General features: G+C 44.8%; 1 protein-coding gene across 1 annotated transcript in view; it reads left to right on the top strand.

Moving 5' to 3' along the window:
* The window catches only part of LOC114613469 (guanylate cyclase soluble subunit beta-2), a 27,252-nt gene extending 2,935 nt beyond the window's left edge, over positions 1–24,317 (top strand). Inside the window, exons 3-14 of the mRNA XM_028758776.1 lie at positions 535–634; positions 1,510–1,706; positions 3,387–3,498; positions 4,703–4,806; positions 6,350–6,566; positions 8,972–9,292; positions 12,008–12,156; positions 12,908–13,054; positions 14,491–14,645; positions 16,188–16,339; positions 18,848–18,943; positions 24,082–24,317. Coding sequence (XP_028614609.1) covers positions 535–634; positions 1,510–1,706; positions 3,387–3,498; positions 4,703–4,806; positions 6,350–6,566; positions 8,972–9,292; positions 12,008–12,156; positions 12,908–13,054; positions 14,491–14,645; positions 16,188–16,339; positions 18,848–18,943; positions 24,082–24,227 — 1,896 coding nt within the window. The 3' untranslated portion in view covers positions 24,228–24,317. The remainder of the gene's footprint in view (positions 1–534; positions 635–1,509; positions 1,707–3,386; positions 3,499–4,702; positions 4,807–6,349; positions 6,567–8,971; positions 9,293–12,007; positions 12,157–12,907; positions 13,055–14,490; positions 14,646–16,187; positions 16,340–18,847; positions 18,944–24,081) is intronic.
* The last annotated feature ends 608 nt before the right edge of the window (positions 24,318–24,925 follow it).

Here is a 24,925-nt window from a genome sequence, read left to right as displayed (position 1 = left end):
ACACACACACACACACACACACACACACACACACACACACACACACAGAGAGAGAGAGAGAGAGAGCGAGAGAGAGAGAGAGAGAGAGAGAGAGAGAGAGAGAGAGAGAGGCAGAGAGGCAGAGCACTTATACACATAAAATAAAAATAAGTAACTCAAATATTTTTAAAACATATATACATGTACATATACGTACATATGTTAATACGTATGTGTTGGCATCACAGAATAGGAAACAGAATCATGAAAGGAGTGAGAGATTTTAGGGAAGTGGGAAGTAGAGGTGATGGAATACTTGTGATAATGAAGCCTAAGGATAAAATGAGGGAGAATGGGAAGCAGCTGGAGGGGGTGGAGGACCAGTCTAGGAGGAGACTGAATAAGAATAAAATATGATGTATAAAGATGCTGTGGTCGAACCCACTACTTTGTATGTTAACCTAGAAAAATAAATATATTTTATGAGCCTATAGAAACCATAATATAAACAATGTGTATTCCCTGTGGGGAAAATGTGCTGTGTCTGTTAATTAGGAAATGAACGCACCATCCTTTCGTGTGGAGGGAGGAACTGACGGGGCAATGCTTCTCCATTACTACTCAGACAGACATGGTCTGTGTCACATTGTACCAGGTAGGAAATGGGTTACCCCATCCCATAGCTCTCCAGAGTGGCCATACATCTGCTGTGAGCAGGGTACTCCACCTCCTGTAGTAACTGATTTTCTTGCCATCATGATCTGAATGATCTGGAGATTTTTAGAACTTCCGGAACACCAGAGAGAGACATGTTTTTTTAACACTCTGCACAGTTGGTTGCATAGCTATGATAATTCTGTGGAGATTTTTGTATTTGTTGACTTTTTTGTTTGTAAATCAGCATTGTAGGAAAGTCTTGGTATGTAGACTGTTTTTGTTATTTTACTTCAAACATAACTACTTCTGTATTCTAAGTCCACAAACTCCTCCATGGAGGTGCATATCCAGCCCTAAAACCCTATCTAGATGGTTGGATATTTCACACTCTCCTTAAGTACCCTGCTACTCTGTTTGTAGATGTTGCCGATCCTTTGGTAATGTAGATTCTGTTGTTGATGGGCAACTTCATATTTGCTTTCTCCATATTTTGTATTTTACCCCTGAGATGGATTCCCAAAATAACAATTTTGAACACATGACATTTTTAATGTATTTCTAGTGGAATTTTGCTTCTTTCATGTACGGAGTATGCTTAATGAGTTACATGTCTTCCTGAAATAAAAACATGAATAGATGTTGAAGTAGAAATTATAATGACAGGGACATATTTGGTATTCAAATTCACAAAACTTAAATCTCTGAACGTTCTTGACCCTGAGCCTTCATAGGCTGCCTATCTTGAGGCAAGGCACGAGCTAGGGCTTGGTAAACTGAAGGGCACTCACCAAGTTGTACAACAGGATATTGTGGTACTTTTTGCCAGTGTGCAGGCTTCTGCCATTCTTCACCTCGGGTGTCATTCTGTTGCAGGCATCATTGAAGCTGTGGCCAAGGACTTCTTTGACACTGATGTGGCCATGAGTATCCTCGATATGAATGAAGAGGTGGAAAGGACAGGGAAGAAAGAACATGTCGTGTTTCTGGTTGTGCAGAAGGCTCGAAGACAGATAAAAGGGGCAAAGGCAAACCAGCCGCAAGACAGTGAGGACATCCAGGCAGACCAGGAGGTACTGAATGTGCTGTGTCTTTAGAGAGCACAGTTCCCTAACTCTTGAATGGTGGAATGCAAGGCAAACTTTCCCAGGCCTGGCTTTATTGATCCCAAGGACCAGGTTATTCTGGGCTGTGATGGGCTGCACTTTGTGCTGTAAGATCCTTCACCACACCACAGACATCTCTCTATCCAAGATAGATATTCAATGTAGCTAGAATCTTACCTCTTAGTTGTGGCAATCAAAAATGTTTCCAGACATTGCCAATGTCCCCAGAGTATAGATGAGGGTAAAAAAAGTCACTCCTAGCTGAGAATTGCAAAATCAAGGTTAACTTAATGCAGACTTTCTAGGCTATACTTGAGCCTGTAAAATGTTCATGTATAGAAAAAAACAAAGCTGGATATGGTAGTTTATACCCAAATGCACTTGGGATGCTGAGGCAGGAGGATTGCTATTATTTTGAGTCCAGTTTGGGATAAAGAACTTGAAACCTCAGCAACAATGAAACATGAAAAAAGGATTTGAAGTTGGAAACTGGTATGTTATATCTTAATCCTCTTGCTATGAGTGGATCTATCAGGTCCTCAGTGCCCACATAGCAAGTGGAACCAGTTACAGGTCTAGTGTGCAGACAAGGGCCCATCCTTGGCCACCTTAGCTACAGCTCATACGGTAATCATTGCCAGTTTAGATGCTACATGTGTTAGGTTAAAATCTCACTGAATCCATGTAGCCTGTTCAAACACACAGGTAGGACTGTGATTCCTGAAGACCTGAGGGAGTTATGTCTTACAGTGTGCAAAGCTGTTAGTGTTTGCTCCCTGGGAGAGTATTCAACCCCAGGGAAAGAGGCTTTTTTGAGAGTGGTCCCAGACAAATGACAACCACAAAAGCCACTCTGAGCCAGTAGCTTCTGAGTTTGTTGTCTCACATCCAAGAACAAGGAAACAAAGAGCTCCTGAGATGGGGGAAGGGTTTCAAGAGAGGAATATTGATTGACATGCTGCTTGTCTATAGGAACTGGATAGACACTAATATCATCTTTTTTTTGGAACTGGCCATTTTTTAATGTATCACAGTCTGAACCATTAAAAAGTCCACAGATCCCCTGCATACTCACTTGGCCCAAGTTGAGAGTTACTCATCGATCTAGGGGAGGACGATGTATGCTGTGTGATCAACTTCCGGTCCACCAAGAGCCATGTACTTTCTGCCTAGGGAGAGGCATCTCCTATGTCAAGAGGATGTTCATTTTGCGTGTGAACATCTTCCGTCTGCCAAATCTTTCTTGTCGTTAACTAGCCCACCGCTGTGCATCTTCAGTTGCTACAAACCTTTTGCTACTGTAAAGGAAGACTGAGGAGAGCATCCTTCCAACTGCTTTCTCCACATTTTGTATTTAGCACTGGGACATAGTCTCAGAGCAACACATAGGGAAGCGTGAGCTGCTAAGCATTCCCTGGAGTTCTTGCAGAAATATCTAGCTGCCTTTGGTGGAAAAAAGGTGTGAGGATTAATTGGTGAGTACACCTTAGTGCTCCTGGCTCTCGATAGAACTGACCTTGAAAGCACTCAAACTATCCTCCAGCCACCATCATGCTTTGGTGTATACGGATGGCTCAGCAGCAGCAGGGCTGGTTCATCTCCAGTCCTGTGACCAGGTATCCGAGCCTCATTTTCTTCCCTCTGCAGGCTCTCCAGGGAATACTCCTTAGGATGAAGGAGAGATACTTAAACATCCCTGTTTGCCATGGGGAGAAAGCTCACTCAGCTGTTATGAGGGCATCAGTCCTGTTTGGAAAAGGTAAGCAGGCTACTCTGCTGGGTCCAGCTCTTAGATCAGAACAACTGCCTGGTTTGCAGGGGAGGAGACCCATACACAAATAGGGCAAAGCTTCCTGCAATTTCAAAGCCCAATTCTCGCAGAGCTTGGATTTGGCATCTGTGGTCTTAACTTTTAAAAATCAGCTTCTAACTTGCCACAAATCAGCTCTTTTGTTTGTCCTGGGTGACATGGAGACACTGTCATCTCTGTAATCAGGAAAGCCACTAGCTTGGACTCAGTCCCAGATGCTGACTGTGATGCAGAGGCTGGGCACAGACATACTGGCCACAGTGAGGTCTGCATTGCTTCTGGACCCAGACCTTCACTGGGGTGTGTTTTTGGACTGGAAATCAGTAGCTAACCACAGCTGGCCAGGAGTATGAAGGACAGAGGGCAAGAACCAAGAAAGTGCATTTCTGTCTCTGTCTCTAGGAAGCTGTGACATGAGACAATCCCTTCCAGTTTTCCATTCACAAAGTGAAGGTGGTAAGCTTATCACACCGGGTCTTTGGGCACAGAGCTGGCCTGCCACCCAGCACGTAACTCTCAAGTCTGAATCAGAGCTCTTACCCAGTGGAAGAAGGGAGCTAGATGGTTCTTGTCATGGCCTGGTAGGTCAAATGACAGGCATCTGGGTGAAGGTCTGCAGGGCTCAAAGAGCTGCATTCTGAGTCCTTCAAGCTGTAGCAAACACAATTGACATCCTTTGTCTAGGAGATTTTCATATCAAAAAGGTTCCATTGAGAATCCACAACCCTTGCCAAATGGGACTGTTGGTTAAATTTTCACGTGCCACCCTAAACTGTCAGTCTAAAAAGCTCCATGGCAAATGTCCCTGATGCTGGGCCCGGCACATACTCACTCCTCTTCTGGCTCATTGTCTGCTTGTCACCGTTTCAATGCCAGCTCTGTTTTCATGGTGAGACATACTCAATTGGCCCAGAAACTAACTCTTCAGCAGCGGGCAGAAACTTGGCAGGGGGCAGGAGGGCTTCTCAACCTGGTCGCAAATTTTCTGTTTGTTTTAATTTGGACAATAATTGCGGTGGCCATCTGGAGAAGCTGAGGGAGCCTGTGCTAAAGAGTGGGAATCACACTCAGGCTGTGACATACTTAAGATTCTAACCCTGCCCAGGCAGCTCTGTGAGGGCCGCTCATTAGGGCTTTCTCTCTCTGTGTCCAGGGCCCCTTGGGGACACCTTCCAGCCTGTCTATCCTGAGAGACTGTGGATTGAAGAGGAGGTGTTCTGCAATGTTTTTCCTTTCCACATTGTCTTTGATGAAGCAGTAAGAGATTCTTTTCCTCAGAAGCTTGGGATAGGGAATAAATCAGGATTGGGGAGTCCAGTTCATCACTATTATGGCTGTAAGGTCTTAGATCCCTGGTTCACAGGACTTAGGAGACTAGATTTTGCCTTGGAGGGTCCCCTGACCTTACTTTATGTTATAGACTCTTCTGGAATTCATGATCTTCTTAAACAGCAAGGAAGTTGAACCAATGAATAAATGGAAAAGTTTATGATCAGAAAGAAAAGTTGAAGGATGACTTTAAAATTCACTTCAGAAATACACATCAGACTACAGCCTATACCCACGGTCCTAAAAGTGGCCTGCCACCCTCTGTGACTACAGCAGATTCTCAGTCCCACCATGCTTCATTTCCTGCATCTTCGTAGAGCTTCCTGCTGTGTCCTGTGTTTGTGATGTGTGTGTGTGTGTGTATGATCATTTAAATTTGATTGCTATCCATTTCCCAGGATAAAAATATCTTTTTTCTAGAGCTTGCATGTGATGGCTCACATCCATAATCCTAGCACTCAGGAGGCTGAGGCAAGCATTAAGTTCACAATCAGCATGGGCTACGTAGTGAAAGACAGAACAAACCAGATGTAGAAACAGATGATATAGACACGTGAACTGAGTTGACTTTTAAAAATTCACTTAAAGGGCATGTAGGCAAAATGAATTCGGTCAAAAGTACCCGTCAAAATGTTCAGCCACTATAAATTTCTCTAGTGTTTATTGGAACTCGTATGCATATCTCTGCCAGCTGACTGTGCAGCATGAACTCTACGACGTGACATATACTCACCTAAGGATAGTATCTTCCCTCAGAGAAGTGATGGTATCACAGTGGTAAATAAACACCCCTAGGCAGGAAACAGAATTTATAAGTCAATGAATGCCAGTGCTTCTCCAATGCCACAAGATTATTATTACTTGTGCCACTAATGTTTTCAGTCCACCTGACTCTAAATGTTCCCTTTTCAGGTTTTGTGTATAGAATAACAGAAATTGAATGATACATGAGGTTTATTTCTGTGCCTTGCCTGAGTTCTTATGGTTAATAAAGGCTCTGAGGCACTGTGTTGGTATTTGACATGTGATGTCAAGGTCCCCATTCCACACTTCCTTCTGGGCATTCTCTAGAGAGAGGAGAGAAACATTGCCCTGGTCCCTGGATGAACTGGTGACAGGTCCAGAATTTGCTAGTTTATGACAGATGTCATGGGTTGTAAGGGGGTACGAGGTATGGGGGAGACAGAGAACACAGAATGAAGAACGCTTGGCCTTGTTGAGCCTGAATGTCTCTTGGAAGTCAGACTGTGCTTCTGAGCCCCCTCCATGCTATTTCATGCCTCTTCCAAATGTCGGCTGCAGATTTGACTGCAGCTGACATTAAATTATAGTTCTGTTGTGTTTATTCCATTACTGGCCTTCCTTCATCCCAGTGAGTCACAAAACAGAGCCAAACTGTCGTATCTAAGGGAAAGCTAATGGTGGAAGTGGCTTCCTGTTCTCCAGACTGACATGTGTCCTCTGTGGATAGCTAAGGGTCAAGCAAGCTGGAGTGAATATTCAGAAGTATGTCCCTGGAATCCTAACCCAGAAGTTTGGACTAGATGAGTATTTCTCCATCATCCACCCTCAAGTTACTTTCAACATCTCCAGCATCTGCAAGTTCATTAATAGTCAATTTGTCTTGAAGACACGAAGAGAAATGATGCCCGAAGCATGGAAGAGCCAGCCGACACTCAAACTCCGGGGTAAGAGCCCCCATACCTTTCCTTTCTCCCTGTTAGGTCAGCCAGAGTGGGAAGACAGCTTTTCAGCTTCCCCCAAGCCAGGGAAGGGACTATATTCAGAACAAGTTGGGCTTTTTTCCCTCTGATATTTATACTTGGCCTGATCAGTAAATAACATTTTATATTTTTAATCATTGGTGGTTTAGAGATAAATGAACTAATTAATAAATGTATATATACACATAAGCATATTATATGGAAGCATATGCATTCCAACAGTATATGATATGATTATATTGTATACTAAAATATGCAATTGTAATTTTAAATTCTATAGTTATAAATTTTTGCTCTCTGTTATGTGAGAAGTAATATATTAAGTTAATGTCTATCCTTTCTAAAGCAACAAATTCATCTGACTTACTGGTAGGGGACACATTTTGGTTTTGTTTGAATTATGACAGAAGTTTTTCTATATTTTAATCTATACTACAGGTGATTCATATTAAGAATGCTTACAGTTTGTACACACACTGCTCTATTCATCTCCAGAATATTTTTAAATATTTGCAAAATTCAAGCACTGTGCTTATTAAACAGTTGCTCCCAGTTCCTCTGGCAACCGACTTGCTCCCTTCATCTCTGGGACTGTGGCTTCTCTAGGTACTGAGTAAGGAAGTGGAGTCTTCTAGGACTGGTTCCTCTGCAATTGGCTCGTTTCCTTTTTCTTTTAGGCTGAGCAATAGCCCAATGCCTCCTGTCTCTACTCATTCATCTGCTGATAGTGTTGCCTTACTTCCTCTGGCTCCTGTGGCTATCTGTGACTATGGGATCCACATATCTATCTCCTTGAGTCCTGTATTTCAGTTCTTTGGAGAATGTAGAGACGTGGACTTGCTAGACCATATAGTAAATTGATGTTTGTTTTATTTTTTAATTGAAAATGTTTTCCATACAATACATTTTCATCATGTTTTTCTCCTCCGAGAAAAACATTCCTCTCAGATCCTCTCAGCCTCCTACCCACCCATCTTCATGTTCTCTCTCTTCAAAATATACAACCAAAAGAAAAGGGAAAAATAAAACACCAAAAACTCTACATGCAACACACACACACACACTCACACACACACACACACGAAACCAAAATAAACAAGCAAACCACAAATAAGACAAAAAAGTAATAACTCCAACAAAGCAAAATGAAATAAAAAGTCTACAAAAATCTCACTGAGTTTGTGTTGGCCAATTACTCCTGGACATGGATCCTACCCTGAAGTATGGTTGTTATACCCAGGGTGACTTCATTGGTAGCAAGTAACAATTATAGATAATTTCTTGGATAGGGTTAGGAGATTATGTCCACTTTCCCCTCTCAGCACTTGGTCCCCATAAAGCTTGAACCTATGTAGGTCCTGTGAATGCTATCAGTTTCTGAGAGTTCATATGTGCATCAGTCCTGTTGTGTCTGGAAGATGTTGTTTCCTTGGAGTTGTCAATCCTCTCTGGCTCTTAGAACACTTCTACCTCATCATCCACTGAGCCTTGAAGTGAAGGATTTAATGAGGATGTCCAATTTAGCACTGAGTGATCTAAAGTCTCTTACTCTCTGCACATTGTCTATTTCTGCATCAATTTCTTACCTGCTACAAGAAGCTTCTTTTAATGTGGGTTGAGTGAAGAATTGATCTGTGGCATTATATAATGTACGTATGTGTGTATGTATGTATATATGTATGTACATATGTAATGTATATAATGTATATATGTATATGCATGTATGACTATGCATAATCTATATATGTATGCATGTATATATGTGGCACTATGCCAACAGAAGTCATTTTATTGTCATGCTCCTTTAACAGAATAATAATATTTATTATGCCCATGACCTATCTAGTCTCAGGTTCTTGGCCAGTTTAGCAGTGTCAGATGTGGGTTCTGTCTCAGGGATTAGGCCTTAAATCTAATCACGAAGCAGTTGGTTCCTCCCATGACATTTGTGCCACTAGTGCACACATACAAAAAGTGTATCTTGGAGGCAGGAGTAGGGGTGGACAAAGACTGAAGAAAACCTTCAAAGAAATAGGGAAACTCTAGAGAGACATCCGTGGCCGAAAGCCTCAGGAAGCAAGAATTCCAGAAGGAACATTAGGTTCACACCTAAGACAGTAGACGAGCAAAGCAAAGAGAAAACCTAGCGACCTAGCTGCTGAGGTTGGCATCTCAAGCTCAGAACTGCAGTCACAGGAAGAGCTGCTGTGTAGAGTGGCGATGAGTGAATGGAGACAGAAGCATAGATGATTCTTATAACATATGGCTATGCACTGAGTGGCTAACAGGCATGTGGTGTGGGTGATGCTTGCCTCTCATTCCATCTTGGAGACATTCTACATTGTCACATTCCTCTCTGTGATGGGCAGGCCAGATGATCTGGATGGAGTTTCTGAAGTGCATGATCTTCATGTGTTCTCCAAAGCTCCGTAGCCTACAAGAGCTGGAAGAGAGCAAGATGCATCTTTCTGACATTGCTCCACACGACACAACCAGGGATCTAATCCTCCTCAACCAGCAGAGGCTGGCAGAGATGGAGCTGTCCTCCCAGCTGGAGAAGAAGAAGGAGGAGTTGCGTGTCCTTTCCAATCACCTGGCCATCGAAAAGAAGAAGACAGAGACCTTGCTGTATGCCATGCTGCCTGAACATGTGGCCAACCAGCTCAAGGAGGGCAAAAAGGTGGCTGCAGGTATGAATTCTTTCTTTTAAGGTGATCTTGGAGTATAGGGAAGATCACGCTCATGCTAAGTGGTGTGAATTTTCAACCTAGGCAGGTCTGGACATGATTTCTGGCTTCATCACTTAGAAGTGGCACCGTCTTGGGCTAAGTGGTTAACCTGTATCTCTTTCATTTCTCTTCACTATATTGGAGATAATAAAAAGAATGCAAGTTGAATGTGGATTGTTTTCAGAGTAGGACATGGACAAGGAGGCTCCAGGGCTGCAGTGATGACTCTGGGCTCTTATAGAAAAGGAAATTGTATACCGTTTTGTAGACAGTGAAGACTCACTGAAGTGTGTGTGTGTGTGTTGTATAGGAATGTGTATGTGTTAGTGTATGTGCCTATATGCACATGGAGATCAGAGATGTCTGTCTCTGCCTTCTCCAATTGAGATAAAGCCTCTCACTGGTATCGGAGTTATGCTAGAGGACAGCAAGCCTCACAATATTCAGGCTTTCCTAGCATATTTCAGGGCTGTACGTAGATTTCCATGTGGTTGAGGACTTGGACTGAAATCCTCGAGCTTACTTTTTCAACTATGCTCGCTGGCCAGTGAGCTCTTGCCTCTACCTGTCTCTGCCTCCTCCAACCCCAACCCTAGGGCTATAGGTAAACATAGTAAGTAATCTTACCCTCTGAGCCATGTCTCTGCTCCCAAGTTCATTTTTCTTATAGTAGAAGTGGCATGACTAGTTCCATATATGCCAGTTTTGATGTAGTGTAGTGAAGAGGGAAGACTGGGTGCTCATCACATAGCAGTTGGTGATAAAGGCCTGTGCTGAGACTCCGTGAGGGGGATCAACAAGGTCCCTACAAGGATTTTATCCTCATGTAGTAGGGAGGGTCAGTGGTGAGGACTCTGAGGTTGCTAGTCTAGAAACCTGTGATGATTTATCTCAAGATGGAGTAGAGGCTTGGGAATATGTCTCAGGGTAAGAGCACTTGCTCTGTAAACATGAGGACCCAAGTTCAAATCTCCATTACTCACATAAACAGTGCTATATGACCACACAGAAGAAAGTGAAAGAAAACTGAGCCACACAGTGAGAAAAACTTAGTTCAAATCCTGAGTATCCACATAAAAAGCTATATGTGCCAATAACCATGCACTGGGGCTGGGGGATCCAGAGACAGGTAGATGCAAGAGCTCACTGGCCAGCAAGCCTAGCAAAAGGTGAACTTCTAGAGCAATAAATCTTCTTGAGCAGAGACCTTGCTTCAAGGCAGTAAATCAGAGAGCAATAAAGGAAGATACCCAACTCTTTCTTCTGGTCTGTGGGCTCATACAGCTGAACTTTCATGTATATGCAACACACACATACACACACACACACACACACACACACACACACATACACACGCGAAAGATGATCAGGCCTGAGGCAATGGCAGTCAGGTCAGTAGAGAAGTGTCAAGTGTGAGATATCTGCAGAACCTGTCATAACAAGAGCAGTACGTGGTAGGAATTGTAGGCAGAACTAACAGGAAAGTTCTAGCATAGAGCTATATAGGTCTAGAATCTATGGTACTGTGGGTAATAGGTAATTCGACCTCTATGAATGGTGTAAGACTATCTGATTAACTTTTTGTCAAGTTGACATGAACTGGAATCACATGGGATGGTTGGGGAGATGAGAAAGATCTGGGAGGAGATGAGAGAAAATCATAGTCAGAATGTATTGTATAAAAACAACCTTATTTTCAATTTAGAAAATGGCCATAATGTAGAATAAAAACAATTTTAAAAATCAACTGAGATGAGAAGGCTGAGAACAGTGGAGGTAGGAATGGCAGTCGTGTGGCAGAGATCGGTGGCAGAGGGATACACAATGAAGAAGGCACCCACGAAGTTCTGGGTTTCAGCTGTCCACTTAGCACATAGTTGTTGAGTAATTTCTCATGCCAAGCCCTGCTATACACACTAGCAGGCAGCAGATATCAGTATAGGCAGTCTCCCATCTTAGTTCTCACCAAGATGAGAAGTGTGCTCAGGCAAAGAGACAGCAGATGTGCAGGCCCCAAGGCTGGGGGTACTCCTCACACTGAGATAGCCCCAAGAAAGACTGTGGGCTGGGTTAGAGCAAGTCAGATGGAGTTGCTGAGTCATAGGATCAGGTAGCAGGGTCCCATTTGTAGGGTATGCTATGGATTCAAATGAAGTCAGGATTATTAGTTTACCGAAATCTTTGTCTGCCATGTAGAAGTTAGTATAATTAGGGACCATGTTAGAGAAGGAAAGAAATAAGAAAATATGGCAGCCCTGCTGTTTACCCAGGCAGACTCCTCCAGACTCAGGCAGGCATTCCTATAGTTCAGGGACTGCTTTTGGACCAAAGCAAGTGGACCCTTGACAGGGGCCATTTCTCTTAACCCATGGCACTTGTCACTTCTCAGTGGGAACAGTTGTGTACTCATCCTGTTGCATCCATCGAGCCCAGGAGCTCCCTAAGGCCTGCAGCTCCTTTTGCCTATTTCATGATTCTTGTGAGATACTGACTTTCTTACACCAGGAACTCAACGTAAGTGCTCACATCTGTTGACTAGATGGGGAGCCATGAATGACAGCCAGCTCAGTTCTCCCAAGGCACAAGCAGGCGTGGACTTCAGAAGACACCAAAATCAAAATTCATAGAATTATTATTTGGTATCCTTGCCTACCACTGACATAGTTTCTGTTGCAGGAGAATTTGAAACATGTACAATCCTTTTCAGCGATGTAGTGACATTCACCAACATCTGTGCGGCCTGTGAACCTATCCAAATAGTGAATATGCTGAACTCAATGTATTCCAAGTTTGACAGGTTAACCAATGTCCACGAGGTCTACAAAGTAAGTGTGTATGTGTGTGTGTGTGTGTGTGTGTGTGTGTGTGTGTTTGTGAGAGAGTGTGTGTATGTGTGTCTGTGTCTCTGTTGTATTTGTGTGTGTGTGTGCGCACACACATGCGTGTGCTTGTGAGTATGGGTGTGCATGGGTATGGTATGGCCTGCTTCTGGAATCAGACCAGAGAGGAAGCACTTAAGCCCATTTTCCTTTATTGTGTCTGTACCAGTCTGAAAAGGAGAAGGCACACAGGAAGTGAGAGAAGTGCTTTAGGAATCCTCCCTTTCATAAAACCCATGCTCAGATGGTATTTTGGTGCCCGTGAGCAGCAAACAGTACTTTCCTAGGCATTTAGTCTCCTGCTCAGCAGAGAGTTTCATCCACATAATTTATTATCTAATATAGAACATCAAATGACTACCCAGGAACTTTATCTTCTCTGGGATTCATTTCTTTTCCAAAATCAGAAAGGAGATCGGGGGTATGGTTCAGAGGTAAGTTGCTTGCATAGCTATGTGGGACCCTGGGCACTGAAAGAAAACCAAAACAAAAATCATAAAAGTCTTTTGGCTATCTTGTGTTCCTTCTTCTGTGTTCCTGCTCTTTATTTCCCCAGCAAAGAGTCAATAGCTTAAAAAGATCTTATTTTTTGGCAATGCCTGGGAAATGGCAGCCACATGTAGGTGTTTGGTGTTATAGTTGTGTTGGTAGCTATAGGTGTCTGAAGCTCATTGAAAACTGTCTTTGTCCCGGGCAGGTAGAAACAATAGGTGATGCTTACATGGTGGTGGGTGGAGTACCAGTACCCACTGAAAGCCATGCTCAAAGAGTTGCTAATTTTGCTCTGGGGATGAGAATTTCTGCAAAAGAAGTGATGAATCCTGTCACCGGGGAACCCATCCAGGTAGGGAGCAAAAGAGCTCTTCATTTAAGACAAAATATCACACAGAAACGTAAAGCTCTAGTCTGTCCAGGTCAGGTCTGGGGTATGCTACAGGGTTCACAGAGCATCGTCTATTCAAAGTCCTCCATTCTCTGGCTCACACTCCTAAGCAAGAAAGCTACAAAGAAGGCTCAGCTTCCCCAGGCCTCAGAGGAGGCTATTGGCTCTTGAGATTTTCCTGTGGCTAAAGGACAACCTTCTTTGTGACAGCATGGCGCTGAGCACACCTTGTTTGCAATCTGTAATTCTTGCTCTTTTGGTCAAGCTTCACAGCAGGTGACTTGGCTTTACTGAGCAGCCGAAGACTCTGGCTTGAGGAAATGCTTGTCTCCAATGTCCCCAACAGCTCAGAGCCCAGCTGAGGTGTATACTGTTACTGATAAAAATGGAGACCTGGAGAGGCAAACTTGGACAATTTGGTGAAATTTGGTTTTGGTAAAAATTAAACATGCATTTATTTTATGACACAGGTGGCATCTACATTTTTAGGTTATTTTGCCTGAAAAGAATTTAAACACATGTTCACAAATGTATTTCACAAACTGTTTATAGCTACACTATTCATCATAGCCCCAGATTGGAAATAACCTAAATATGTACAAGGAGGAACATGGAGGAATGAACGCTTCCATCCTTCCTACTGGGCAATAAAAATCACGACTATAGATATACATGCCACTGTAAAGGAATCTGAAAAAGTATATGTTGTTTAAATGAAACCAGATATAAATTACTCTTTGATAAAGTAAGAAATCAATGATCTCTTTTGGAAGGAGGGTGGGGTTGTGGAACTTTTCCCAGGAGACATAAACAAATATTGGTCTCATGTGGGACACCAGTAACAGACCAAAGGAGAAACCGACCTAAGACTAGCTTTGTGAGTTTATTGGGGTTACTTGCAGGAGCATCAAAATGCATCTGTAACACTATGAAGCCTACCCAAGCATTAGTGGCAGCTCATGGAAGCTGTCCCCTGGACCCTAACTCTGACACCATTTTCAGGTAGCTCCTGCAAAGATAGTCTCCCTTTCCCACAGCCATTGCTACTTTTACAACCTTTGGGGGACCTTGTGACCCTCAGGGCTTTCTGAGATTCCCCATCCTTCTACACTGCATTAGCTTTCTGAGACTCACTCACAGGCTTCCCTTCTCCCTCCGAAAGGAATGCTTTGATTCTGCTTGTAGTGGGTTGGGGGAAGCTAACTAGAAAAGAGCACGAGATGACTTTGTGGACTACTCTACACTTCATTTTAGAAACGGTCGCAGTGACATATGTACTTGTCAAACCTCACAGGGCTAGCCACTTTAATGTGTGTATTTTCATTTGATCTGAACTGTGCCTTCAAAGGAAAGGCAGAATTTAATGTTCCCTTTTCAATGAAGTTCTCTCTATACAGATCAGAGTGGGAATCCATACTGGACCGGTCTTGGCAGGTGTGGTGGGAGACAAGATGCCTCGGTACTGCTTGTTTGGTGACACTGTAAACACAGCCTCTAGGATGGAAAGTCACGGGCTTCCCAACAAGGTGCATCTGAGCCCTACAGCCCACAGGTTGGTTGTCTGTTTACTTAGGCCTTCATTGTCCTGCCAGCTTCCCAGAGCCATCCTCTACCTAGCAGCATGGGGAAAGACAGGAAGGAAGGGGCTGCTTCTTCTCTGGCTCTGCAGGAAATATTGTATTACAGGCCTTCTACCATAACTTGTTTTCAATCCTATAACCCCTAGGCTAAACCCAATTTGTTAAAAATAATAGAAAAAACGTTATTGGGACAAGACAGTGGGACATTGGGAAAATAACCTGTGCTGAGCTGGATGGAGGAGCAATATGTGTGTGTGTATGTGTGTGTGTGTGTGTATGTGTGTGTGTATGTGTGTATGTGTGTGTGTATGTGTGTGTGTGTATGTGTCTGTGTATGTGTGTGTATATGTATGTGTGTATGTGTGTGTGCGTGTGTGCGTGTGTGTGCGTGCATGCATGCGTGTGTGTGTCCAAAAACAGAAGCTAGAATTAGCAATGAGATCTCCATGATACGAGAGCTATGCCTTTATTTACATATTGTCTATAGCTGATGTCTCTGTGAGTCAGGCAATCATGACAGAGATTGTGGCTCACGGTACCTGAAGCAGTCACTTCCTAGTCTTTCACAGAAAAATCTTATTGGCTTAGTTTAGCGAAGGAAGAAAGAGAACTCATAGTTGTTTCTGAACAACTATGAACAGATGTCAAGACGTAAAGAACGCTGTCTCTTGAACAGTTAGGGTTAGCCACATTTATATTTAAGTTCCTACTGGTTATTTGCTTTGGTGTTGAGCAGCTCCGTGAAGAAAAGCCACTGTTACTCTTATTTACATGAAATACATTTAAAAAACATTCCAGTGGGGTTTTTGTTGGGTTGTTCCTTTTGTTTTTAATTTTCCTGTTTGAGAGAGAGAGAGAGAGAGAGAGAGAGAGAGAGAGAGAGAGAGAGAGAGAGAGAGAGAGAGAGAGAGAGAAAGCATGGAGTTGGATGGTGGAGAGGATTTTGTAGGAGATAAGGAAGGGAAAAACTCGATCAGAATATAGTGTGTGAAAAATTTATTTTCAATAAAAAAAATGGCAAAGGAAAAAAATCTGAGATAAAGTCTAAACAAAACAAAACAACCCAACCCAACCAACCAACAACAAAACAGTTTGCCTCGGCTCTGAGAAGGCCAGAAAGAGCTGGGTGAGGTTCAGACTCCAGCTCTAACCATTCTACTCCCCCACCAGCAGAATTAGAGAGTGAGATATAGGAGGTTAGGAGGGTCAGTATCCAGAGGGGAAGGTTTTATGGAGATGCCTGAGCTGAATCTTGAACAAAGACTTGCACAAAACTAGGTCACTAGAGAGTAAAAACCAAGCGACAGGGTAGAGATAGGTCTTGAGTCCCCTGTGGCCACTCCCAGCCTTTGACACCTTGCTCATTATACTGGTCCTTCATGCCTCTCTGCTTCCTCATTGGGCCCCTCACCCTGATGTCCCCACAGGTGTCACCTCAGTTCCTCCCTCCTCTGTGGTGGGTCCAGGACTTGTCTGTGGTCTTTGATACCTGACATTTGGTTTTCTCTATCTAGAGCCCTGGAAAACAAAGGGTTTGAAATTGTCAGGAGAGGAGAGATAGAAGTGAAGGGGAAAGGAAAAATGACCACATACTTTCTGATCCAGAACCTGAATGCCACCGAGGACGAGATCATGGGGCGACCTTCAGCTCTCGCTGATGGGAAGGGTAAGAAAATCTACTTGTCTTCAGTGCTGGATGCTTCTCACTGAGCTCTTCAGAGGTGTCTGAAGTGGTCACTGGGTTAGACAGTCAGCATCCAGGCAGTGGAGCTGCAAGGCTCAGCTCAGCAGTCTCCCCTGGACTCTCTTATATCTGGAACTCCTGGGCTCGTCCTCACAGGATGCACGCGCATCAGTTCCGGTGCACTAGTCTACCAATGAGATGAATTTTCCCACAGATGCTCCTGTGCTAGGAAACTATTCTGATCACTTCCCCTGCCCCTTTACCCCCTCAGTGGCTCTCAAACAGACTCTCCTCACACACTAGAGCCTTCCACCTTCCTCATGTTTTTCTTATTGTCAAAATTGGATAAGGGATAAAAAAAATTATCACTCACTAAGCTTCAAAAATGAGAAGACAGTGGGACTTTAGGATTGAAAACCTGGTAGTGAGTTGGACCAAGGAGCCACTGTTTTGTTTGTGGTGCCCATAACAAAAGCTGGGATCCAATGCTGAGGTTCCCAGTGGTTTAAAGAAGACCTGGTCCGTCCCCTACACTTGGGGCCTGCAGCTGCTGCCCTGATTAAGAGAAAAATGCTGGCCGGAGAGGAAACCTGTAGCAAGGACAACCTCTGTCACCTTTGAAGAAAACAGAAGGAAGTGGGTTCAGCCCAACACTTGCTAATCTCCAACTGTTCCAAGATACCCCAAAGGAAAAGCTCTCAGTCCAGGAGCCCCTTGTTAATATAGCTGATACATGCAGGATGACTCTTGACATGTGACCCTTGACAATGACACATGAGCTACAGCTCCTCTCCTTGAAAGTGTTGTGGGTCCAACGAAGAGGTGGCTGTTTGTAGAGCTTTAGGATTGGACTTGAGGGCGCTTTTCTTCTAGCTTCTGCTCAGCTAAGCATCCCTGGCAGGTGAGGTTAGTTTAGGCTAGTTTTTTTTAGGTGGAGACTGAGATGAAAAGGTCTAATACAAAACTACAACAAACCCTGGTTTCAAACACCAGGGGCACTGCTCACCAGTGTTTGCAGCCTCATTTCCATGCATCTGGTGCATCTGGTGCAGCATCACGCCTCTCTCCCAGCAGCATGCCATTCTCAAGGGACAGAGACTATTTTTGCTTTTTTTCTTCTTGACTGTTGTGTTTGAAGTGGGTGGAAGAGGCAGTGCTATGCTGTGTAATGGTGGGAGCGACAAGGGCAGGGCAGAAGCCTCCGGGGGGTTTGCCTGGCTCAAATGCTGCCGTACAGGTCTATGCCACTCACTTGCAGGGTCTCCCTTTGCTTTCCAGGCTGAGACTGGCTGCTAGAGGCTGGCCATGGCTAGCAGAGCTAAACCCCTACCCAGTTTTGAGTGGGGAAAAGGGAGCCCAGAGTGACAGATAAGTAAGAATGTCCTGTCTAGAATACTTTAATATAGAATCCAAGAAACAGGCTGGTGGGAGATTATGGAAAGAGAAACAAGTGCTGGCTCAGTCTCAGGCCCGAAATAGGACTCTATACAAACTAGGAAAATGCACTCCTTTGGAGGGTGCAGGCCAGATGATCACCAGGGATAGCTCATAACAGAGGGAAAAGGCACCCTTTCTTTTGGACAAAGACGAGACTACTCCTTGTTCCTATTGGTTAGGTAGCACCGTGCAGATAAAAGTGTCATGCATCTCCCCGTATAGCGTCCTCCAATGGGACCAATCATTTGCTTTTTACACACTGCCCTGCTGTACCCCTTTCCCTCCTAGCTGTCTTGAGTTTCCTGTCATAAACCTTCTCCTAGGTTCCAGGCCATGGCATTTCTGTCTCTTGGAATGTCCTGTAATGCATGAAGTACAGTGGCAAAGACTCCGACAACCATGGAAAAGCTTGGGGATCTCAGGAGACATCTAGAAGATTCTGTTTCTTAAGGAACATGGTAGCCTCAGGGGTCCTGGGCGTGTTCCCCCAGTGACCATTGCTGTATCTGTAGAAGTATGATGAGTTTCTCAAAGCCAGTGATGGAGGAAGGGACAGAGTACCACTCTTACTTTTCCAGAGCCCACCTCTTTGGTCATATGTTTCCAGTTGACACAGGTGAGGAGGGAGGAGGTTTAGTGAACTTCAGGTGGCTCCAAGATGCATGCAGGCTAATCTCCTTGAGATTCAGAGCTGGGAAAGAACAATCCAGAGTGGAAAATGAGACAGATTTAGCAGTGTCTCTTCTGTGCCTCTGTGATGGTGACAACCTCACCAGACACTACAGACTAAAAGAAAGCAAGAACTTTTGGAGGCAGCTGTCTCCCAAACAATGCCCCTTCCCCAGAAGTCAGAAGCAGGCACATTCATGCAGCTTTTAGGGGCATGTGGATATTTTCTGTGTGTCTCTCAGCCTTCCTGACCAGGCATTTTACCATTGGACCTGCTGTCCTTCATTGGATGACACAAGGCCACACTCAAGGGTTTGCTGCTGATGGAGACATCTGAAGAGGTTCCCTCAGTCCCATGGTGCCTTCCCTCATGCTTTTTTGCAGAAGCAAGTACTCCTGAAAACCAAGTCAGGAAGTCCTGTGGTGAACTAAGGAACACAGACCATCAGCAACATGTCTACAACAGTGATCCAGCAGATGGTGAGTGTACTGGATGCTTTCACCAGACACCCACACTCAGCTCTGTAACCCCATGTAAGACCACAGATTAGATAGGGTGTGTTTCACTGGGACCAGTGGTGGAAAGAACCAGGAAAGGCCAATCTGAGTAGAATTTAGGGTCCTAGAGGAGAATGCACCTGACTTTCTGCTTACTGTGTTCTGAATGAGCTTTGCTTTTGAGCTACTGATAACCCAGATGCTCCTGTTAGTAAGGACAGCTCCATCCAATGCCTGCAAAGAAACAGATACTCAGAATACATTGATATCTATGTGCCCATCAAGTGGCACCAGAACTCTCAGTAGCATGCTTTCTTTTACTACAAAGTACTGAGCTCTTTGTGACCACTCCCTGCTGCTCACTCATGCAGGACACAGCTACAAAGCATAGCTGGGAACCTTATGCTCCATTTTGCTCCCAAGGTAGGGATGGAAGAGCTTTCCGGCTCACGCTCACTCATCTCATCTTGAGGAGTCCTTCAGCTCTCTTAGAAGCCAGTCTCAAGAAGAGCATACTATGTGGCTTTCAGCAGATAGTTAGAGGAGGAATGGAGACCCAGGAGTGGGCCACCCCAGTGGCAATCACTGTCACCCTCTAGAAACCAGGTTATTCACATAGTCTTAGTTGCTTTTTGTGTTACTGTAATAAACCACCATGACCAAAGCAACTTACAGAAGGAAGCGTTTCTTTGGGCTTATGATTGCAGAGGGTTAGAGTCCGAGATGACAGAACAGAGGCTACGGGCAGCAGGCATGGCAGCTAGAGTAGCACCTGAGACCTCACACTGTTTGACAGGAAGCCGAAAAAGTGAACTTGAAACGGCATAACGCTGTAAAGTTTCAAAAGGCACCCTTTAGTGACTAAGTCCTCTAGCAGGGCCATACCTCCAAAGTCTCCCCAAACAGCACCTCCAGTTGGAGACAAAGTGTTCAGATATCCAAGCCTACAGGGGACAGTCTCATCTCAACCACACGAATCCCCATGGGATGAAGCTTTGGCGGTATGCAAGGCTGAAGGGTTCAGCTGACACAGGGGAGTGTGGCATGCACGCTTTTCAAAAATCGTGGTTACTGAGACAGTTTCTTAAGAGAAATGAGACAATCTATGAGAAGAGTTAGAACAGTTCGACATCTTAGTAACCTGTGTGAAGAGCTCAGCTGCTGTCATCTTTAGCAGATAAAGTTTCTTGAGTGACAGGCGAGCCCTCATTATTAGGCACTCTCCCAGAACCTAACGATTCCCCTCTGGTTTGATCCCAGAAATCAAGGCTGAGAGATGATCATCTATTCAACTCTGGAGAGAGATCACAGAGAAAACCTAGTGATTCCCTTATTTAGAATCAAGGATGAGGGGAATTTGGGGTCCTGGCTTATAAGAAGCCAAGAAGATGTCATCCATGATGGCCAGGGGGCATTTCTCTCTTTTGTGCTCCCAGACTTCCTAGGTCTGCATGCATTGTCAGTTCTATAAAGGATAAGATTATACAGTCATAGATACACACAACAAATATTTCTCTTCACTCCAGAAACAGAGTGACCAGGCCGGTACTGTCCTGGGATTTGCTGGTTCTTGCCAAACTAAGTGCAGGAGATCATCTGCTTCATGTGGATTGTGCTTATGTCAAGAGAACCCAATAGAACACATGGAACACAAAGTAAGATAGGTTCAGATAGGGTTGAAAGCCAGGGAGGAAGCAGAGTAGTGGAAGAGACCAAGGAAGGCTTTCTAGAGGTGCCGCTCTGAAGCTGAAACCGGGATGCAGGTTGCTGCATGGCTCCCTGGACTGGAGCTGCCCAGCAGCATCATGTACTGAGATGTCACAGGCTCAGAGATTTCAAGGGAGACCAGAAGCTGTTTTTTTGTTTGTTTGTTTGCTTGCTTGCTTTGTTTTGTTTTCCTGGAAATCTTCGGAAGAGGATGGGAGTGGTAAGGGATACGAGGAAAGAGTTCAGGACTTCCAGAAGCTTTGGCCTTGAGCCTCCTCATTCACATGCAGAATGGATGAGTGTGAAGTGTGGGGTAAGTCAAGGCATTGCTGAGCATTTGGGAGCCTTTCAAAGGGAAGAGAATTCCAGTATTGGAACTCTTAAGTGGACCACACATTGCCCAGGAGAGCATGTCTCTAAGCTTTTCAGGCCTCAGGAAGATCAACAGTAGACTTTTCAAGACTTCTGTTACACAGAGCTCTTCCATGGCAGACCACCAGTGGGGCCAGGTAGGGCTGGGCATCTTGTTTAGAAGCAGAAGTCAAAGTAACTCTCTGCTGCCCAGATTCTGTGTTTCATCCAATGGCTGCTTTTCTACACACAGGCCAATGGGAGGAGAAAGAGAAACCAACTCTACTTGGGGAAAATTGTAAGGGAGGGAGCTAGGAGCATTTGATGGATGACTTTACAGTAGGGATTTTGCTCACTTGTCTTATTTGACACGTCAGTCATAGGACACAACAGTGGCACACCCACTCCTACAACAAAGACAGGACACTTGGAACTCAGAAAGGCTCAGTTATTTAGATAAGGCATACAACTGGTGAGTGAATGGAGCCCACCTTGATCTTAAGGATTGCCTGTCGTGGGCAGACCACATGTATGCCAATCTACTTTGGGTTACAAGTCAAGACAATGGTACAGTTTTTTTCCAGATGCTGGACTGTTCTATTTGACCTTCTTCACTCTCGAGAGCTCAGTTATGTTTCCTCATATTGCTGTGGGCACTGCCTGAGACAAGTTCTCTTAACTAAGTGTAATTAGTGTAGATGTTAATGACAGATCACATGGGAATGTAGCTTCACATGAGTAGCAAGTATCATACATACGGTGGGTGAGTGATAAACCATCAGGTGTATACCAGAAAACCCATGAAGTGAACAGACAGCCATATGGGTCATGGCCCCAAACCCACAGCTTTTCACAACTTTCCCTGTGTCTTATTTAGAGTTTCTATTGCTGTGAAGAGACACCACGACTACAGCAACTCTTTCTTATAAGCAAAATATTTCACTCGGGCTGGCTCACAGTCCATTGTTGTCATGACAAAAGCATGGCAGCATGCAGGGAGACACACTGCTGGAGAGGTAGCTGAGAGGTCTACATCTGGATTGGCAGGCAGCTGAAAGAGACAGTGAGACACTAGGCCTGGCTTGAGCTTCTAAAACCTTAAAGCCTGTTCCTACCACCTCCCCCAACATTGACACACTTCCTCCAACAAGACTACATCTCCAATAATGCCATTCAGTCCCTATGTGTCTATGGGGGCCATTTTCACTCAGACCACCACCCTCCTTGTAGTATGACATGAGTGTCCCATGGTGTAAGCAATCTCCTTCTCTCTGGGGTTGGCAGTAGATGCAGCTCTTTACTTTGTACAGCTTCTCCTGTGCATAAGGTGTGATGTCATCCTGGTTCCACTGCTAGTCTTGTAGGTTCGCAGGCCCGCTTAGCTCTTAGGCGGCTATGCAGTATTCCCTGAGGAGACATAACCCCAGGGAGGGCACCGATGATAAAATAAAGACATGATTTCATCCAATCACAGAAGACTTGGCAAATCACCAGGAGCCACGTCATCAAAAGCCCCACCCAGCATGTGTGATAATCCTTACAACCACTTGGCCAACGTGCAGGCAGCTCTGCTCAAGTCTTCCTACACTGTAGGCTTGGGGAGGCTGTGTGAGTCACAGCCTTCAGGGCTTCCTCAGCCTTATAAGCTTTATTATTTTCCTGAATCTTGTCACCCTTCTTCTTTCCTCCAGGAAGAAATATTTTGGTTCTGAGGAAAAAGCTCCACAAAAGTAGCGGACACCCCCCCACACACACATACACCCTGGTCCTTAGATGGGCGCCATTATGAAAGTGTTTCCATGGGCAGCCAGAGCCCACTAAGACTCAGAACTTAGGTCAGAGGCCTCGCTGAATCTACTTGTTTCTCATGCATTAGGGAATTGGGGAACACTCAGGACTTTACTCATTGGTCACATATGTGTCCACCTCAGCATATGACCATCTGGCTGGCTGCCACACATGGTGGCTCTGTTTGGCATGCTTTTCTATCTAATTTGGCTCATGGTTGTCAGATACAGACAATGCTTGGAAACCTTCTTGCCATGGTAGGTACCATTTCTCCTGAAAATATATTTCAGAGCCCTGGCAGCACCCAGGAGCACTATGTATATGCCTCTTTGAGGGCCAGACTAATTTCTCCTTCAACCATCTTAAGCCACCTTCTGCTATGACAATTAGAAGCTCTGGGCAGGAGTCAGAACTATAGAACTCTGGGAACACTTCAATAACATGCTTCTCCTCATCAAGTTTAGGATTCCTGGAGTACCTGCTATGGCCCTACTGAGTTACTTCTCACTTATCTTTTCCAAAGGGGGACAACTTTCTCACCATTTTCAATGCCCTGTTAGAGTGCTTCTTGGATGGGTTTGTGGTCTCTTAACTGCCAGCATCCTGACCCCTTCCTTTACAGAGTCTAGGCAACACAGGGTCTTTCTAGACATCCAATTAATTGGGGCTCAGCTGTTTGCAGCTAGCTGCTCAGGAAGGCCGGGTGCTGTACTCAGCTCCCAAGCCTTTCTGAGTCTTTCTAAAGTGTGACCATCACTGTCAAATTTTCCATACGTCTCTTACCCACGATCCAGGAGTGCCCCAGCTCTTCTTAACTTTGGGCTTTTTTGGAAGTTTGGCTGTTAATCCAGCAAGGCTCTATACAAGCAGGACTTTGAGAGGTGTAAATGGACTCTGCCCAAGTTCAAAGGTTACAAAAAGATGAATGTAGATTGTCAGTGCTAGAGTCAGTCTCTAAAATCACTGTTGTCACTCTGGAGGCTATGACAGAGATGCCACCCCAGAAGTGGATCCCACGTGGGCCGTGGGTGTCAGGGTCACAGAAGATCCTGTGAGATAGCTTGTGGACAGACAGCTGGGCATCACCCTGAAGACAGTTCAGGAGGTCCAGCAAATGATAGAGGGGTGAAGCTTGCAGAGGTTTAGTTGTAGCTGTAAAGACTTTCTTATATACACTGGCCAAATTGTGTTCCTAGGGGCCTGGCTCCAGTGGGGTCCCCCTGCAGGGAAGCCAGCTGGAGTCCTTATTCACTGACACTTCTGCCTTGTTTTAGCTTCTGATGAGGTCACACTTGCCGGGAGCCCAGTGGCAGGGCAAGACTCCACAGATGCAGCCAATAGCCAGCCACCACCAGATGAGACCAAGACAAGAGCCCTTGCTGGTGGCCCTGTGCTGTCTGCCTTCTGTGTTATGCTGTGATCAGGAGAAGCAGTGAACCTCTGGCATCTGCTTCCTGCATTCCATAGCAGGAAAGAAAATTGATTTGTAAAAATGCAGAAGTTCAAAATGTTTTTGTTTCTGTATCTTCCTCAGGACCCTTTGAGAATAAAATTCAGGAATAAAAAACAAGCCTGCAGGTCTGGAAAATTCTTTGCAGTGATGATTCAAGGCCAACCGCCAGCTGACTTGGGTTGTATTTGTTCTAGATGTTGACTTTGCCTATGGGTCGGTTTCTATTTGCTTGCTCTCAGCTCCACCACTTTCCAACCCTTGCCTCTGGACAGGTGCCCTAGGGTCTGCTTTCTCAGGACACTCTGACCTCGGGCTCCAGTGTGCCATTTAACTGGTAGTGGGAGGAGAGAGGAGGAGTTAGAGACCCAGACCCTGCAGTTATGTTACCCCTAAGAGCTGTGCTGTGGAAGGCACTGGGCCAGCAGGGTGAAATGTAGCCGGTTTTCCTTCCCGGTCTTGGGAATTCTGGGAAGCAACAGAACAGAAGCCACAATTCCCAAGAGATCTTTCTCTTAAAAGTAAAATGAAAAGGGAAAAAAAATGTGAAAATGCCCAAAGGGAAGATTTGGGAAAGAATAGAACCAAGGCCAAGTCCTGCCCAACACCCAGGTCCTGGACAGGGGCCCACCACCACTTCTAATTTTAGGTATAGAACTGCTTTCTGT

Source organism: Grammomys surdaster, unplaced genomic scaffold, assembly GCF_004785775.1.
Source record: "Grammomys surdaster isolate TR1022 unplaced genomic scaffold, NIH_TR_1.0 126219, whole genome shotgun sequence".
In the NCBI taxonomy this organism is placed as follows: Eukaryota; Metazoa; Chordata; class Mammalia; order Rodentia; family Muridae; genus Grammomys; species Grammomys surdaster.
Note: the sequence above shows the minus strand (reverse complement) of the source record. Positions and strands in the feature narration are given on the sequence as shown.